The sequence below is a fragment of the Lytechinus pictus genome, chromosome 15, assembly GCF_037042905.1.
Source record: "Lytechinus pictus isolate F3 Inbred chromosome 15, Lp3.0, whole genome shotgun sequence".
In the NCBI taxonomy this organism is placed as follows: domain Eukaryota; kingdom Metazoa; phylum Echinodermata; class Echinoidea; order Temnopleuroida; family Toxopneustidae; genus Lytechinus; species Lytechinus pictus.
Window position 1 is genome coordinate 11,578,986 of NC_087259.1, and position 16,601 is coordinate 11,595,586.

Below are 16,601 nucleotides of genomic sequence, written 5' to 3' on the forward strand. Positions count from 1 at the left end.
TGTTTTTTTAGGTGTACATGCAGATTGGAGAACAGTTCATTGTTCTTGACCTCCAGACGAATACCGAACCTAAAAATGAATAATAGCGAAACATTTTCATTCAATAATATATGTTTTCCTTTTCACTTGTGTGAAAACAACTCGAAAATAATTAAGAAAAAAAATCGTGATTTTCCAGTAAAGTGAATAAGTTTTTGGAAAATTTGAAAAATTAGTAATTCGAGAGTGAGAGACAGAGAGAGGTCTAAAGACAGAAGGGAGGATGTGTAAGTGAAGGTACTGGTAAGATGGATAGAAGATCGAGAGGAGGGGAGAGAGGGAAGGAGAAAGAGAGGGGGAGAGAGAGAAAATCATTTGGATTCTCAAGGACCACGTTTTGTCAGAAGTATGCGTATGAATAATAGCAACAGAAAAACATGTTTACTTCAATGTCTTGATTTTTCCACCTGATCCCCTGTTTTCCAGGGGATAAACGCATTTAAATCTGTACAAGCGTACTTATAATTGGTTAGTGTCATTATGATGATATGCAAGTCACAATTATCTCTCTATTCATGTATCCATAATCCAAGTACGCAATCATATTCCATTACAATATTTCAGAAGTAAACCATGATTCAACATATGAATCAGAAACAAATCAGTACATCGCAATGAAACTTTATTCATGTTAAAAATCAATCCAAATATATACAAATATATTTTCTCGCAAAAATAATTGCATCCCCGAAATAACTACCTTCAAAAATAGTACAGAAAATAGACAAGGCCTTGATGAAAAAAAACATAACATTAATTGTATTTAAAAATAATCACACAATCACTTTAAAATACCATTCCAAACCTTCGATAAACATCTGGCTTTGATAATAAATATCATAAAAGCAAAATAGTTACTTTTTTTCAATGCACAGTACTTATTCCAGGTATGCAATACCAAAAAATCAGCCTTTGTCATATTTCATGGATCCACCACCTCACCATACAGGGCCATTACATTTTAACAGCATTCACGAATGTGCACAACCATCCGAGTATGATAAAAAACACACACTATACAATGCGGAGTTATTCAAGTGCATATTATTTTTTGGTACAAAAACACACACACAAAGATACCTTGACTTCTTCACGGCACATTCATTATCCAAACAAAAGAGAAAAGAAGTTATTCACTCATGATTCCGCTCAATAAGCCTGTTCACGGTTGTAAACTGCGCACGAGCAGAAAAAATGTCATTTGATATAAACCATGAAGGTGGCTTTCAAATTCACTGACATAGGCATTTGTGATTTGATGATTATTCATGTATTCCTTTCAAAATGTTCATTTTATCACATCCAAGCTGAAGAGTAATAAATAGAGCCTTCATAAACACTGGTATTTGACAGTAGCCTAAACAATAGTCAAATGTGCCAAAGGCAGACAATAAAACAGATTTCCAAACTTTATCCCTGATGTACTATTCTAGTCACCTGGTCTATACAATGTCTTTTGTTCTTAGAATTTGAATACTCTACCGGTAAAGCTTACGCAACATCTACATTTGAAAATGGTAGTGCTTATCCTATAATGAAAAATCACAAAGGTCATTTGAGAAAAGTTGATCATGAGCTAACCGTGAACTGGCTTATTTTTCTCACTCTTTACAACCAGTCCTTCATGCGTTCCCCCTAAAACATGTATCGACTGTAATTATACAGATCTACTATACGCTGTGTTCACACTGATAACATTTGATATCACCTTATAAGGTTTGAGGAACGAGTGCATAATCATTTATTATAATGTTCTGTATTTATTGATTTTAAAATCTAATGTTTTCTATTGTTTTATGAATTGAGATATCATCGAAATGATAAAAAATCTTTATGTCTGATGCTCAGAAACCTCGAGGAATGGTTCGGACACCTAATGTTCATAAGTCTAGACCTGACACAAAAATAGGGCCTACACTCTAACTTCAGTAACCTATACCGATTATAACATCAATAATTACCAATTAATTTATCGTCTAGTTCAACGATTCAGTCCTTTAAATCAAATCTTCAATTGTATCTCGGTTTTCCATAATCATTTTGCCTGTTGTTGCTTTTTTTTTTTTTTTTTTTTTAAAGGGTGGGTAGTGATTTTTCTTTCTTTTCATGCATTAAATTAAGTTTTGAAGTTTTGTGTAATTTTTTGTATATTTGCTTTGTATGCATGTATTTATGTTTAAAAGGACCCCATGGAAGAACAGCGGTATTTTATTAATACCGCTGAAATGGGCCATCCTCCATATGATCTGTATGTTATGTTAAATTGAGCATGTACATATTTTATCTTTTTTATGGAAATAAATACAAACAAACAAATTATCATGATATGCAAACACAAGGCAAAGTAGAGAAAGACAGAACAAATTGATTAAGACCACCCCCTACCCCGCAACACACACACACATCCCTGTCATTTTAGGGCTGAACTCGGAACACGTTCAAAGTAAACTTGTGACCTTCTAATGTAATGCTGTCTGACAAATATTGTTTGTCGGAGCATGGACCTGTAAGAGATAAACACTCATCGATGAGTTAATGAATTCGTTAACATGTGACCGTCATTGTGCTTTGAATGACATTCTCTTCATATTTTTCTACTTTCATCCTACCGTGTTCCGCCGTCAATAAGGCCATGAGTTAAGCACTAAATAAACATTGATATTGCACAAACTGTATGTGCAGAAGCGGATAAATGACTGAAATCCTGGAAAATCGATGTGCAGTTCCGGCTTACCTTGGACAATCTTAGTTCCATGTGTTTTATTTGGGAAAATGTATGCAAATTTTAAGATAGAGGCAATATTGTGATTGAATGTCTATCATTTATAATCCCATTTTTCAAAATTTTCCATCTAATATCCCAGAGATACATGGCTCATATCGCGTAGAGAGCGTTTATCTCTAAATTGAGGTCATTATGTGCGTGCGGAAGTGTGCGGATCAAATAATAACATATTTTTATGTCACAAAATCGTCTGCTTCTTAATTCTGCTGCTTCAGATCTAAAGCATTTGAATGAAAACTTTTCTAACACAGGGCATCTGCCAACAAACCCAAACCAGGAAAGCTGTGCCTTTATAACTAATCAGATACGCCTTGGTAGTGGCTATTGTCAAAACACCTGTATGCTCTCATTAAGATGCGCATAATCACGAGGCGGCGGATCTCGTTCGATCAAAGAAATTACAACGTTGAATGTCCATCTCTAATAGGTCCATGCTTAGAGTGATCCTTGAATAATATCATAAAGAGTAAAGATTTTCCCTCTTGTTTTGAATAAAGATTATGAATGAATAATAATAAATCGGGACCAAAGTGTCACATTTATTCTATATTTAAATTATTTGAAATTGATAAATATTTAAGGTGGGTAGTGGAGATCATTTCTAATTTCAAACGAAGCTCAGTGTCTGAGCAGTCCCTGAGAAACAATTTGAAGGATAGGCTACACAAATGGGAGACTCGCAACTTGGTGCCCCCATCAGTAGCAATTTTGAAGGAAAAAAGGCTGAATATTCCCACGAGACACACAACATATTATAGAAGAAAGAATGAAAACCCGAAAGACAATGGCCAAGAAAAGAGAAAGCTGAATAGTAACTCTCATTTAGCTGAATAGTAACATTATTACCCCAAAACACGAATTCGTAATCAGTGCAGAAAATTGTTAGGTCGCATCATATGGTACTAATCTTGGGATGTTGCAAATTCCACGTCTAGTCATTCACTATAGTGAAGATACGATCGAAATTTAGTAATTCATATTTTCTCGTTTGTATCTTAGTACAGTGTAATATACATCTAATTTGATAAAATATATTAAGACCGCACCCTCTCCCAGATGTTAGTCAGTACTCGCACCATCAGAAACAAGAGGTCGCATTAATATGGGGGGAAATGACTGGAAATTCCTAGGGAGTGAGATTTTACACTACTTAAAACGGTTTATGTTTTAGTCCACTTGGCTTACAGGAAGTTCGGCTTGTGTATTGTTCAAAACTCTCGATCTGAATTTCATCATATAAAAAAATATAAATTATCATCTGTTGGTGACATTGGCGTTTAATTCCTCAGTGATGATATTATCACTGGAGTTTATTGAACATGTCGGACTACTAGTAGCAATCGCTGACAATGCGCCCTCTTGTGTTGGTGACGGTAGTACTGACAAACACACCGCTTCCTATACGACCACCATCATCATGATCATGGTAGGACATCGGTCACAGATTCGTTCTCGAAGACGGCATAGTGAAATGTTCTTGGAGCGCCATTGTCGGGTTGGTCTTCGATCTTGCTCATGATGACGGGCTCGTGCTGACACGCGTTGGGATCGAGCTTTCCACCCATTGTCGTGCCACGCTTTTCATGAAGGTCCCATGACTCGAGACGGTCTTCGGCGAGGAGAGGACCCCAAGATCGATCTGTTCTCGTAATCAGTATCAACCGCTGCAAACACAACAGATAGATACATGTAAGTAAAAATCTCCTTTATTAATGTAAATAACATTTTTATAAATTGTTTGAAGCAAGTATCAACCCGTGGAAAACATTTTCGCCTGTGTTAATGGTTTCTGGTCTTCAGTAGAAAATAGCATTTATGAACATTTGGATCAACGTTTTCCTGCCATATTCGATTTTTAATAACTGAACTGAAACGACAGTTTGACTGCCAACGCAGTTTATTCCCAGTTCTGTACAAATATACTTTTAACTAACAATCAGATATAATAACGGTGTAACTGTTAAACAAAATTTAAATAGATGTAATTTCTAGGATGTAAATTCAAATCGTTCAAATTTTGCAATTTATATTTCTCACGTAGTCTTAGTCACTAAATAGTATCCGAATCAAATAAGGAACCATGTTGAGGACCAATATGCACTCGTGAAATGGTAAAACGAGGGAAGGTGTGAGAAAACATGGTAAAAAGGCGTTTGCGCTAATAATGAATAATTTCTAAAACAGTTTCAAGCCAAATCTATTCATCTAATAAATAAAGCTTACGAAGAAGATATATTCGGATGAATGTTCCGAATATGATATGATGCTAGTTGTTATCATCCTGCTTCTTCGGGTTAGTATTGACATGCACTATGTCCAAACCCATCGCAAGAAGAAAAGAATGTATCATTAAAAGTAATAAAGTAACACAAAGCACAAGATAACAAACATATTTTATATGACTTGGATGGAATATGAATAACATAAAGAAGGGTTATACAAGCAAGCATGTGAATACAAGTAAGACAAAGCAAGCAAACATAATATGGCTCAAGAGTGAAAGGCTGATGGAGAAATGGTAAGATGGTCGTAAATTCACGCATGACTTTATGAATGACTGGTGTATGAAGTGACAAAATGGTTGCTGGTGGATAGCGTCTCATACCTATTTTGCATTAAATGTTTTGTTACAACATATATATTTGTTTATTTAAACTTCGGTTAAACCAGGAAGAATTATTTGAGATTGTGGAAACTATTTGGCTTGCCCTAGATCGGTCGCTCATTGTCATGCGGAAAGGTACAATCATAAATATTCATGAAACTACCCGAGGTCAATAAGTTCAAACATAACAAAAATGTTGGATTAAATCTATAAAGCTACAATGATGTCATGTTAGTGGTAAAAAGATATTGCGAAATGAAGGGAAGGAATGATATATCACGATCAAGGATGATCACCATGATATAAAGTTGGGTGAAACAGAATAATGTTACAAATATGTCCAGGAAAAGTTCCAGTAATATTTCCAATTTTGATTTCAACATGTTTTTTTTCTCTCAAATAAGACATGTGGTCCCTAAAAACATAATTGCCTGCGTCAATAATCATGGTAGGAAAGTGCTAGATATGGTGATGTCTGACATGTTCTTCTCAAAGCTCTTCCATCAAAACCACATTAATATCAATGGACAGTTCTCTTTAACCCTCAAAGGACTGGGCTATTTGAGATGTATTGAGGACTGGGGGGGGGGGGGCATGATGGCCCCCCTATGATCTCGGCCGCCGTTCGCGCGATCGCGCCGAAATTTGGCACGCATATTCTTTACCACATAAACTACAAGCTAGTATAAAAAAATTGAAAATAATAATTTTTTTCATTTTTATGAATAAAATATGCAAATTTACTCATGAAAAACATCATTTGCATATTTAAAACCCTATTTCACTTCAAATTTTCTCCTTTATTTGCAGATGTCATCTTTGTAATCTAATTTATAGGTTTCCACAAAGAAAAATTGCGAAAGCCAAATTTTTTCCTTATGAATTTCTTTGTTTTTAGAATTTCTTATGTATTTCTTTGTCTTTTGTTTTTCATTGTTTTTTCAATGGAAATTATTACATACCATTTAACAACTAAATTAAACCCTAAATAAATTAAACAGACCAATCAGAATAAAAAATAATCACCCTTTGATGAATTTCATCTCCCATAGTCTTTGTACACAAAATATAAAAATGAGCCATTTTCGGCATGACATTGCCTCGTAAAAAGTCAGGTGACGTCGCGATGGCATACCCGTATGTCGCGAATTTGGTCTCAAAAGTTGCGCGAGACTTCAAAGAAAAAAGTCATAAAATTTTGCGGCGCTATCTTTTTGCGTTTCGGAAATATCGCGCGAAGCGTAGAGGGGGGGGGCATCATGCCTCCCCCCCCCCCCCAGTCCTTTTAGGGTTAAACCTTAGATTTTTTTTTTCAAGTCAAAGCAAAATGGATGGTTAATGGAAAGCAGATCATGCAAGCATCCACCCTCACTTACTCCGTCAATCACTCATTCAGTCACCAACGTTATCCAGCAAAGGAAGAGTCGTCAAGGGGATAGGGTGGATGGGCGTGGCAGTGTCGGGCACAACATCGCCCCCCATGGTCGTGCCGTTCTGGTCGTGTATCTCCCACGATGCAAGGCGGTGTCCGGTCCGAAGTGGACCCCAGGTCTTGTGGGGTTCGGTGATGAGCCGTAGCCGCTAAGTATTGAAAGAATGATCGGGGAGAATATTGGAGGATGACTCGTTTCCCGTCCATAAAAAATCAGCTCATCCAAACACCCGTGCGAATCATAACCACCCAACACACTTCATTCGCAGCAATACCCACGAGTAATGTGATATCAAATAAGGTCTCGAACTGCTCAAGTTCAAATTTAAATCACAAAAATGCAACTTCAGCATAAATGTACCTCACGACCATTTTAACGTTGCATTATAAGATAACATCAAAGAATGTTGACCCATCTTAATACAGAAGGATAGATAAGAAGAAAAGAGATTTAAGAGCGAGACACACACATTTCCGGAAATACATGCACAAGCACGATCGAATATCATCCTCACCATACTATGGTCAACACCAGTATCACCATCAATATCATATTTACTATCAACACCATTATCATCTTCACCATCATCAACATCAAAACTATCATCAACATTATCAATATTCAGCTGTATAGATGACGATCAACAATACAGTTATGTGTGAATAAAATTAATTTGTCATCAAGCTCTGATGATTTTGTGAAGGTATACCCGATTATTGACCACTAACTATACAATTAGCTTTTTTTAGTAAACCATGGGCCCGTTGCAGAAAGAGTTGCAATCAATCGCAACTCTAAAAATCATGCGCACCTTGATTTTCAACCAATCAACAGCGCGCATTTGGGACTTGCAATTAATTTTTGACTTGCGTTTAAACGCAACTCTTTCTGCAACGGACCTGAGATAAATCTAAAAGACAGATTTAGCATATATAAAAACATGTTCAAAGTTTAGTGCACGTGCAGCAAGTGAGAGAATAATGACTAACTCGACTCTGGAAGAAATATTAATAATACCTCCTGGCGGAAAGAAAGACGTTTAAAACCACCACCACATGTAAAAGTGCATTTACATCTAAAGCAACATCTACAGATACAAAAGTTTTTAATAGAATGCAAAATGACACTTGGCAGGCATAACACACTATCATAAAGAACCGATTTCGTGTTTCAGATACAATTCTATACTCTATCTGGACATGGGATTAGCGACATAACAATTCTAAAATAGCTACCAGCAAGTTTATAATAACAACAAAAAACTTAATATAACAGTACGATAAGACTGGAAACAAATCATTGCAAGTATGCGTTATTCAAGGACATTTATCTTTATATCACGGCTCTCAAATTGATGACCCCGTGTACACTTGGTCTACAATTATCGTAGATTCAACGTATCCCTCTACGACTGCATAAAAAACCTGCGGTGGAGGTACAAGATTTCCATACAACTTATTGATCTCCTTAATCCCTGCGAATTTTCCAAGTGTAATTATACATTTTCATAATAATCAGGATCGCCGCACTTAACTGCGTCGGACCAATCCACAGTCCACGATACCTGTGAATATGCTAATGCAGCCCCAAAGAAATCGCACGATCTGAAAAGCATCAATGTGGCTTTTATCCCTCTACATCCCATATATGAAATCGCCCAATGTCTGTTATTAATGTTAATAAAATCGTATTTCTGCCTACCCCAAATCACAAGAAAAATCGACTAATCCATTTTATAATGACCAATGGCCGTAGCAAATGCAAACTAAATAAGTGAGACTCCAGATCGTCGCTGCGGTGCAGTGTTACTATCACTATACCGAAATCATCATGGTACGTACCTGTATTATGGACGAAAGTCTGATGTCCTCCCATGTGATAAGACTGGGCTTGCGCACAAAGTCATAGACCCAAAAGGCGGGAAAACAAAGCAGTGCCGTCATCATCATTAGGTAACCAATAGCGGTTGCCCATCCGGGAAATGCCATTCCGTTGTAGGTTGGTTCTTCGTCGAAAGCCCAGTGGCATATAAGAATGACCTGATCAGATTGATTGGCGCGCGGAATAGTTAGAATTCAGCAGAACATTTATATCACTTATTACAAATATTTTTTTAAATCAAAACAATACATAGTAAAAATATTCAATTCAGAAAATGCCAACTATATTAAATATCTTATAAATGCTATCGACCAACCCTTAAAACACTTGGATAATAATTATAAGTTAATCTCTATTTTTTTTTTTACAAATGTATACGATCCTTGATAACCATTTATCCGTTTTACAATAAATAGTAGAAGACACAGACTCCTCCAAAATGTAAGGGTCTAATGACAGAAAGTTCGATGCTAAAAAAGATCAACTATTTTTTCTCATCAAACAATGATGAAGTGAGTTCTACATCACAAGAATAAGAATCACTGCGTAAATCACATACATTTGAGTCCCTTATAGTCTCAACTCGGGGTAAAACGCGAGAGAATAGTTACATCACTCTACTAATATTAATACCTCTTATAATTTCATGCATAGTATGAAATGAAGTCGAAAAGATGAAGACAAATTTGAAGACCAGCATGGAAAAAATGAGCTAAGAAAAAAAAAAGCACAACTTAAATTTGAACATAAAATGAACGCACCGCTAACAGGATAGGGGTGGCAATCAACCAGTTGAACGGCCAGAACCAGAAATGCCAATGATCAACGATGTGCGTGCCAATCATGACCCGGATGTCGTCTAGAAACCGCCGATAGCCGTAGATATAACTAATATTGCACGTAAGGAGGATGCCAGCAACAAGGGGCACGAAGCTGACAGCGTAGTTGTTGTACAACGCCATCCAGTAACCACCCGCCTTAATAACAATAATAATACAGGCATACGTAATTTGTCAGGCGCCATATCCATCTCGTAAAAGATGCTCAAGGCGCACAAGTGAAGGGCGGGGAAAAAATTACAAGCAACAGAAAATCCTTGATAAATGACTTATAGAGGTAAGTTTTTAAATATTTACGATTCAATACTTACACAAATAATAATGACTATAATAATAATATCATAATAACAATGACTGTATTATTATCATTATCATTAACATTATTATAGTCAGAAATTAATATAATCAGGTGTGATTATTGAACCAGTTGAACGGACAATTCGAAGGAAAATCATATAACACACAATAAAGATAAATCAAGAAAATTGTGAAGTGAGCGAATAAACATTACAAATATTATGATTATCTTAAGAAGCACACATGACAATCTATGGACTTTATCATATTATTACACATCAGCAATCTTAGACAAAACATAAAAAAGAGATAGAATAGAAAATTAAAATACACATTTTTAATCTTAATGTAAAATATAATTACTTTATATTTCAATATATCAATATATACTGTTGCCTACACCGAATAACAGAATAACAAAAGAATCGAAAATAAAAATTGTGAAAATCATTCAATAATTTTTTGCGTCCTTTGTTATAAATATTCAAACTACATGGAAATTGCTTTGAAAAGAAGATAATGAAATCAATCAACTTACATTGGTGACTATAGGAAGGCCGAGTAAAAACATGATAAAACATGTAATTCCTGTGACCAAAGATCTCCGAGCTCGCAGAAGATCGGGAAACTGGTCAATGAATACGGTGACGATTACCTCCACACTAACAAACTGAAATCGGATAGAAATGACACCTCAATTTCATCACAGTGGCATATTAGGGAGGGGTGGTAAGGGGGCACATGTCACGGGCGTCACTTGCAGGGGAGCAAAATGATGGAAGAGGCATGTTTTGAACGATTTTGTTTTGACCAAGAGACAGTATTGTGTCAAGTACTAATAAAGATAGATTTATTGTCGAACTGTCATAGCTGCAAAGACTTTTTCACAAGTAAATCTCTGTGAATCTGAAATTGACAATTCTCTTTCTTTTCTTTCAGTAGAAAAATGGGAACAATATAATTTGAAAGGCGGCGATCACTCAATCCAATATCTGGTGCTTTCACGCTCTGATTAATTCAATGGCCAATGGCAGGATGTAGATCTTACACTAATCAGAACCGGCTAAAGAGAATAGTTGTTTCTCATAAAGGCAGCAAAATGATTCACATTAGTAAATCATATTTGATGTGAATTATACTTAAAAAAGAAATCAGTATTCATACTGTATATCAAGCAAACATCATAATCAGGTGGGTGTTTCATAAAGCTGTTCGTAAGTTAAGAGCGACTTTAGGAACGACTGGTGATCCTTTCTTGTGGTAAATGGTATTGAATTGGCAATTGTTTAGCGCGTATAAGAAGGGTTCACCAGTCGTTCTTAAAGTCACTCTTAACTTATGAACAGCTTTATGAAACGGCCCCCCGGATCCTGCTTCCCACTAACTTTGATTACGTGTTAAAATTCAGAATAACATCAAATTGTTTCAATAATATTTCAGGCACTCTTGAAAAATTGGGAGTAATATCGCAAATCACTTCGCAGACGCTATCTGGAACGTTGAGAATCTATTGTCAAAAGCCTGCCATGACAAAGCAGCCTTTGTCGAAAGTCGTTGATTCAAAACAGTAGTGTTGCCCTGGACTCTAGACAAGCAACATTTTTATTTGCGGTTTTTCGTTCGGTCCGAATCTCTAATACGACATGGTATGTGACCCAGTTCACCATTTCCCGACAAAGATCTGTTCATTGTGATTTGACTGGCATTTTGAATAGATTCTAAACACTCCAGAAAGCATCTGCGAAGTGATATGCGAACACTCCCTAGTATCATACGTTACTGGGATGGAACTGGGGTCCGTTGCAGAAAGAGTTGCGTTTGAACGCAAGTCAAAAATCAATCGCAAGTCCCAAATGCGCGCTGTTGATTGGTTGAAAATCAAGTTACGAATGAATTCTACAGTTGCGATTGATTGTCATTCTTTCTGCAACGGGCCCCAGATGTGTTGCGAATGAAAATCAGATAAAGCGAACGGTTGAATGCCTAAAGCCAGGGTTACACCAAAACCGAATTCTCCCGAATAAATTCGGACCGATTGTAGCCGAATTCGGCGTAATTTGGATGGTTTCGGTGGATTCGAATGTTCCGGAATTCTTCCTGAATTTTCTCGCATTCGCGGAGGGAGAACAGAATACGCCCGGAACCACCCAAATGCGTGTATTCGGATGGATTCGCAGCTGATTCGGTTCAGGTGTAACCCTAGCTTAATCGTATCATATCCTGAATTCTTGTGATGATTACCTGACTGTCAACCGCTAAAAGAATGAGCATAAAGAAGAACATTATCGACCAGAAAGGAGCACCGGGAAACTTCGCCAGGGCCTCTGGACACGCTACGAACACTAACCCAAAACCTGAGAGATCTAAAGTCGAAAGGGAGGTCAAAAGAAAATAGTATACAGTCGAATACAAATAATTGTCACATGTTTCAGATATCAACTCATCATAATATGCCCATAAACCCCCCAAAATCAAGATCAGGGTCCCATATTACAAAGAGTTACGATTGATCCAATTAATCGTAACTCTATGGAAAACCATCAGTGTCATATTTTTTTCTACAAGAAATTTGCAAATGTCGTTTGTAACAAAGGCGAACACATCAAATTGTCAAGAAAACAAGTAATTGATGAATATGCATCATATCTAGTAAATATTTTGAACGTGCGTGTGGGCGTTGATGGCTTTCCATAGTTGAGGTTGATCAGATCAATCGCAACTCTTTGTAAGACGGAGCCCTCCGCCATTGAACACAATTTTCGAATAATAATGTCAATCAATCTTTGAATGGAGTCTCGTTCGCATGTATTGCAACAGTTTTCGGGAAGGAGACGACTGTGTTTTCAGCTTGCGCTTGGCATTCGCATTTGTTTGGTGAGATACACATCCTGCTCGTGATTACAAAAAGGCATGAAATGTTTCGTACTCGTGTCGATCTGAATAACAAAATATAATTACCATCGTGAGCAAAATCTTTGACGGACTTGTTGAGTTTATGAGCCATGTAGCCTACTATGGAAAATATCATGAATCCTGAGACAAAACTCGTCAAACAGTTGACAACTGCCACAAAGACCGAGTTCCTATCAAAACAAAGAAAAGTACAACACTCTGAGTATCACATCCACTCCTATTTCTCTCAACTAAATAAAATCACCTGACCATGGGCGGAGCAGAGCCGAGTTACACCTCAGTCACATTGCTCTACGGCGGCCGTATGGCGAGTCAAAAACGGCCGTTTTATTCTTTTTTATTCAAGCCACCTATATGTAGTTGCCTAGTTGGTACAACAATGTTAAAACAGCCGTTTTCGACTCGCCGTACCGTACGGCCGCCGTAGAGCCGCGACTGAGATATGACAACCTTTAATTTCTATTGAAAAATAGTATACATATTTAAAACCTACAATGTGTTGCCCAAATTGTCTCAGTGTTTTTTTTTCTTCACAACATATGTATTATTAATTTTATTTTTTTTGCAACGGATACAAATATCTATGTTTATATATGGTATACAATTTGTTTTTGTTTGATGGAAGTGAAATAAATAAATTTAAATTTGAACCTATACGCATGCCTCATCTACTACTGTACATCATTACAAATCTTCACACTCACCTGTAACAATGACTGTGAAATTTATTATATGATGCCAAAGTAAGGAGCCCGCCCCCTCCGGCACCAAGGGAGAAAAAGATCTGCACTGCGGCATCTCGCCATATCTAAGGGGGTGTTGAAAATATAATGCCAAGAGCATCATAATTAAAAAAAATATACAATTTTGTAATAAATGTTCTACGCACTTCTCGCCCGTTTTTGTCGTTTTCTTTTCCTTAGTGTTTACTTTGCTACACATACTTATAAAATCTGGAACAAATGCGGCATAATGAAATGAACTGAAAAGAAATGAGGAACATGACCTCCACCTTATATCGTCATTTAAGGTAAATATGAATGAATGAATAATTCGACTATCATTGTTACCAGCAAATATATTGTTTAAAACAAATTACAGATTTCTTACAATGTGAAAATATCCACTTAATAATGTTGCTACTCCCTTCGAATACTCCTTCTCTTTCCTCTTACGTCTCTTCCTAATTATCTTCCTCCTCCTCATATCATCTATTTCTCTGAAAATATCCACTTAATAATGTTGCTACACCTTTCAAATACTCCTCTTTCCTCTTTCCCTAATTATCTTCCTTCTCCTCATATCCTAATCTATTTCTCTTCTTCTACTTTTCTTCTTCTTTCTTTTCTTCTTCTTTTTCCTTTTCTCCTCCTATTTCTTTAACTCCTCTCCTCTCTTCTCCTCCATATTTGAATAGTGAAGATATCTTCTCATTACGTTCTCCTCACCATCCTTCCCTCGCCTCTTTCCTTCCTTATTAGAATATGGAAGATATCTTCTACTACAATGCAAAAACGCTGGTGTTAATTGGTCCGCGCCAGAGAAGCGTTGAAACAACACAAGCTAAGAATCATGGTTTAACACTAATAGGTGTTGCTTATATGCCGAATTGGTGTTAGCCTAACACCAAACCGGTGTTTTTTCAAGACCTCTCTGGTGTGGACCGATATACACGTAAATACCAGGCTGGCGTTAAATTAACACCGGTGTTTTTTGCAGCGTATGCAATTCTTTTGTCAACACTTATTAAACACAAAATTATAGTACATCATTTATTTTCAAACGTACCACAGCATGTCTTAGCCGTTCCCACTCGGGGTATATATAGAACCTCACACCCTCCAGATGTCCCTCTAATGTTGCCGCCCTGATGAGAAGGATGAATATTACTACGAATGGAAACGTGGCCGTGAAGTATACCACCTATATCAATCAAAATATTGAAGTACAGCTGTACACATTTTTTTACAATGACATACACGAAATTTTAAAGAAAATGAACGCATAACTCGTTGATACTTTGTATCTCATGCGGGAAGAGAGAATGTGCCACCAAGGCAAACATGCATGCATTCTGAGCCTCCTCAATTATTACATTTCGGATATGCAATCAGGCTGCATAATGGGTGATAACATCCTCCTGAAAACAAAAATGATAGTTGATATCTGGTTTTAAATTATAAAAACATGTATGTTTGACTTTTTCAGAACAATAAACGACCCATAGAGAACCAAAGAAGTAAAAGGTAGAACGCCTCTGGCAGTCTCGCCTGCATTACGCGATTCAATATAGCAGCAGTGCTGACTTTGAAAACAACTCAACCTTCGGTTAAGATTTCGAAATTGATTCCCCAAACATGGTCTAATTTCATTGACCCTACATGACCTTTGACCTTGGCCATGTGCCCTGAAACTCAGGCAGGATGTTCAGTAATACCATGGACCTATGAAGAGATGGACATTCATCGCTTAGATCTGAATAACATTCTCTTAATACTAGTCTTCTTTGGTCCTATGATCGTCACCGTGAGAAGGGACTGAAGCAGTTCGAGACTGGACATTTATATTGCACAAATTATATGCACAATTGATAACAAATCACTTAAAGGGATTGTTTCACTTTGTGAGCAATTGAAAAAATTATCATATTGCTTTTTGAAAATGGTATGAACATTTGACTAACAGCTCAAAAATACCCATGTGAAAGTTTGGGATCATAACATGTTCGGGAAGTGTTTTTAAAAACTGACAATCTGAGGCAATGTTTGAAGAGAAAAATGCACTTCTCGACGGTTAATTCATGATTCTGTTTCCAATTTAAATCGATATTATATAGCGCCACCTTGTGATGTATGCAAGAAAGTAGGCGGAGCTTACCACGGGGAATTTCGCTTCTTGCGTGATCTGTGGGCGAAGTTAGTTTGTTTTGGGTTTTTCTGTGTCTCCGCTCGGTGTGTGCGATAAGCGATCGATGCATGTGCGTTGCTTATTGCCTGTGTGAAAGGGTGTAGCTGTGTGTGTCGCTTGTGCATAACATTGGGGGAATATCATAGGTCCATGATCATACTGGTACTGTCAAACTGTGTCGAACTCGTGAATGTCCATTCCGTCTGTGGTCTGTACATTTGAATATGCTACATGTATGCCTCATAATGAACTTTGTAGACTTACAGACCATGGGATTTTGATGAATTTATATTTTGGCGACGTAAATTAGTAGCAAATAAAACGACAACAACAGAAAAGAACGCGACAAACCGGGGCTACAAATACAATCTCGGATCTACAGTGTAGAGTAATAGTAGTTTTTTTTTGTGGATCATGGGGGCCGGGGATGGAGCGTGATTTTCCAGAAGCTATATTGTGCCCCCCCCCCCCCAAAAAAAAAATCCCTCTGTTCTTTTCTTTAGTTTACCTTTGCATGCACTACAAGATATATCCTTGTGGTTGTTGATAATTCTCTTTTACCTGGTCACGATATATAGCAAACGTCCGTCGACTGATTCGAGAAGAGAATGCAATATAGCTCCATGTAATGCAATATCATGGAGCTGTAATATGTATCCGAACTCCACTCTGGTCATGTTGCGTCCACGTAGTCACAGGCCTTCGTGTGTCATGTGCATGTTTACATACACGGGGCATAGCTGGGTAGGAACTCGGAATAAAGGCAGTGACCTCTCCTTCTCCCCCCCCCCCCCCTGGCATGGAAACATCCACCATCGTGGTTTTTTTTGTGTGTGTGTGTGTGTTTTTTTACGTTCTCCACGAGCTCCCCCAACAAAGATATTCCCATCCCGGATTTCCCA

At 37.2% G+C, this 16,601-nt stretch overlaps 1 protein-coding gene across 1 annotated transcript; it reads right to left on the reverse strand.

The window, feature by feature from the left end:
- Positions 1-645: 645 nt before the first annotated feature.
- LOC129277766 (sodium- and chloride-dependent neutral and basic amino acid transporter B(0+)-like) lies at positions 646-15,897 on the reverse strand. Its single transcript, XM_064109992.1, has 9 exons — positions 15,874-15,897; positions 14,581-14,715; positions 13,497-13,600; positions 12,838-12,962; positions 12,121-12,242; positions 10,418-10,549; positions 9,505-9,720; positions 8,704-8,901; positions 646-4,488 (listed from the first exon to the last, which is right to left on the reverse strand). The coding sequence occupies exons 1-9, from the start codon at positions 15,895-15,897 to the stop codon at positions 4,246-4,248; spliced, it is 1,299 nt and encodes a 432-aa protein (XP_063966062.1). The 3' UTR covers positions 646-4,245.
- Positions 15,898-16,601: the final 704 nt, after the last annotated feature.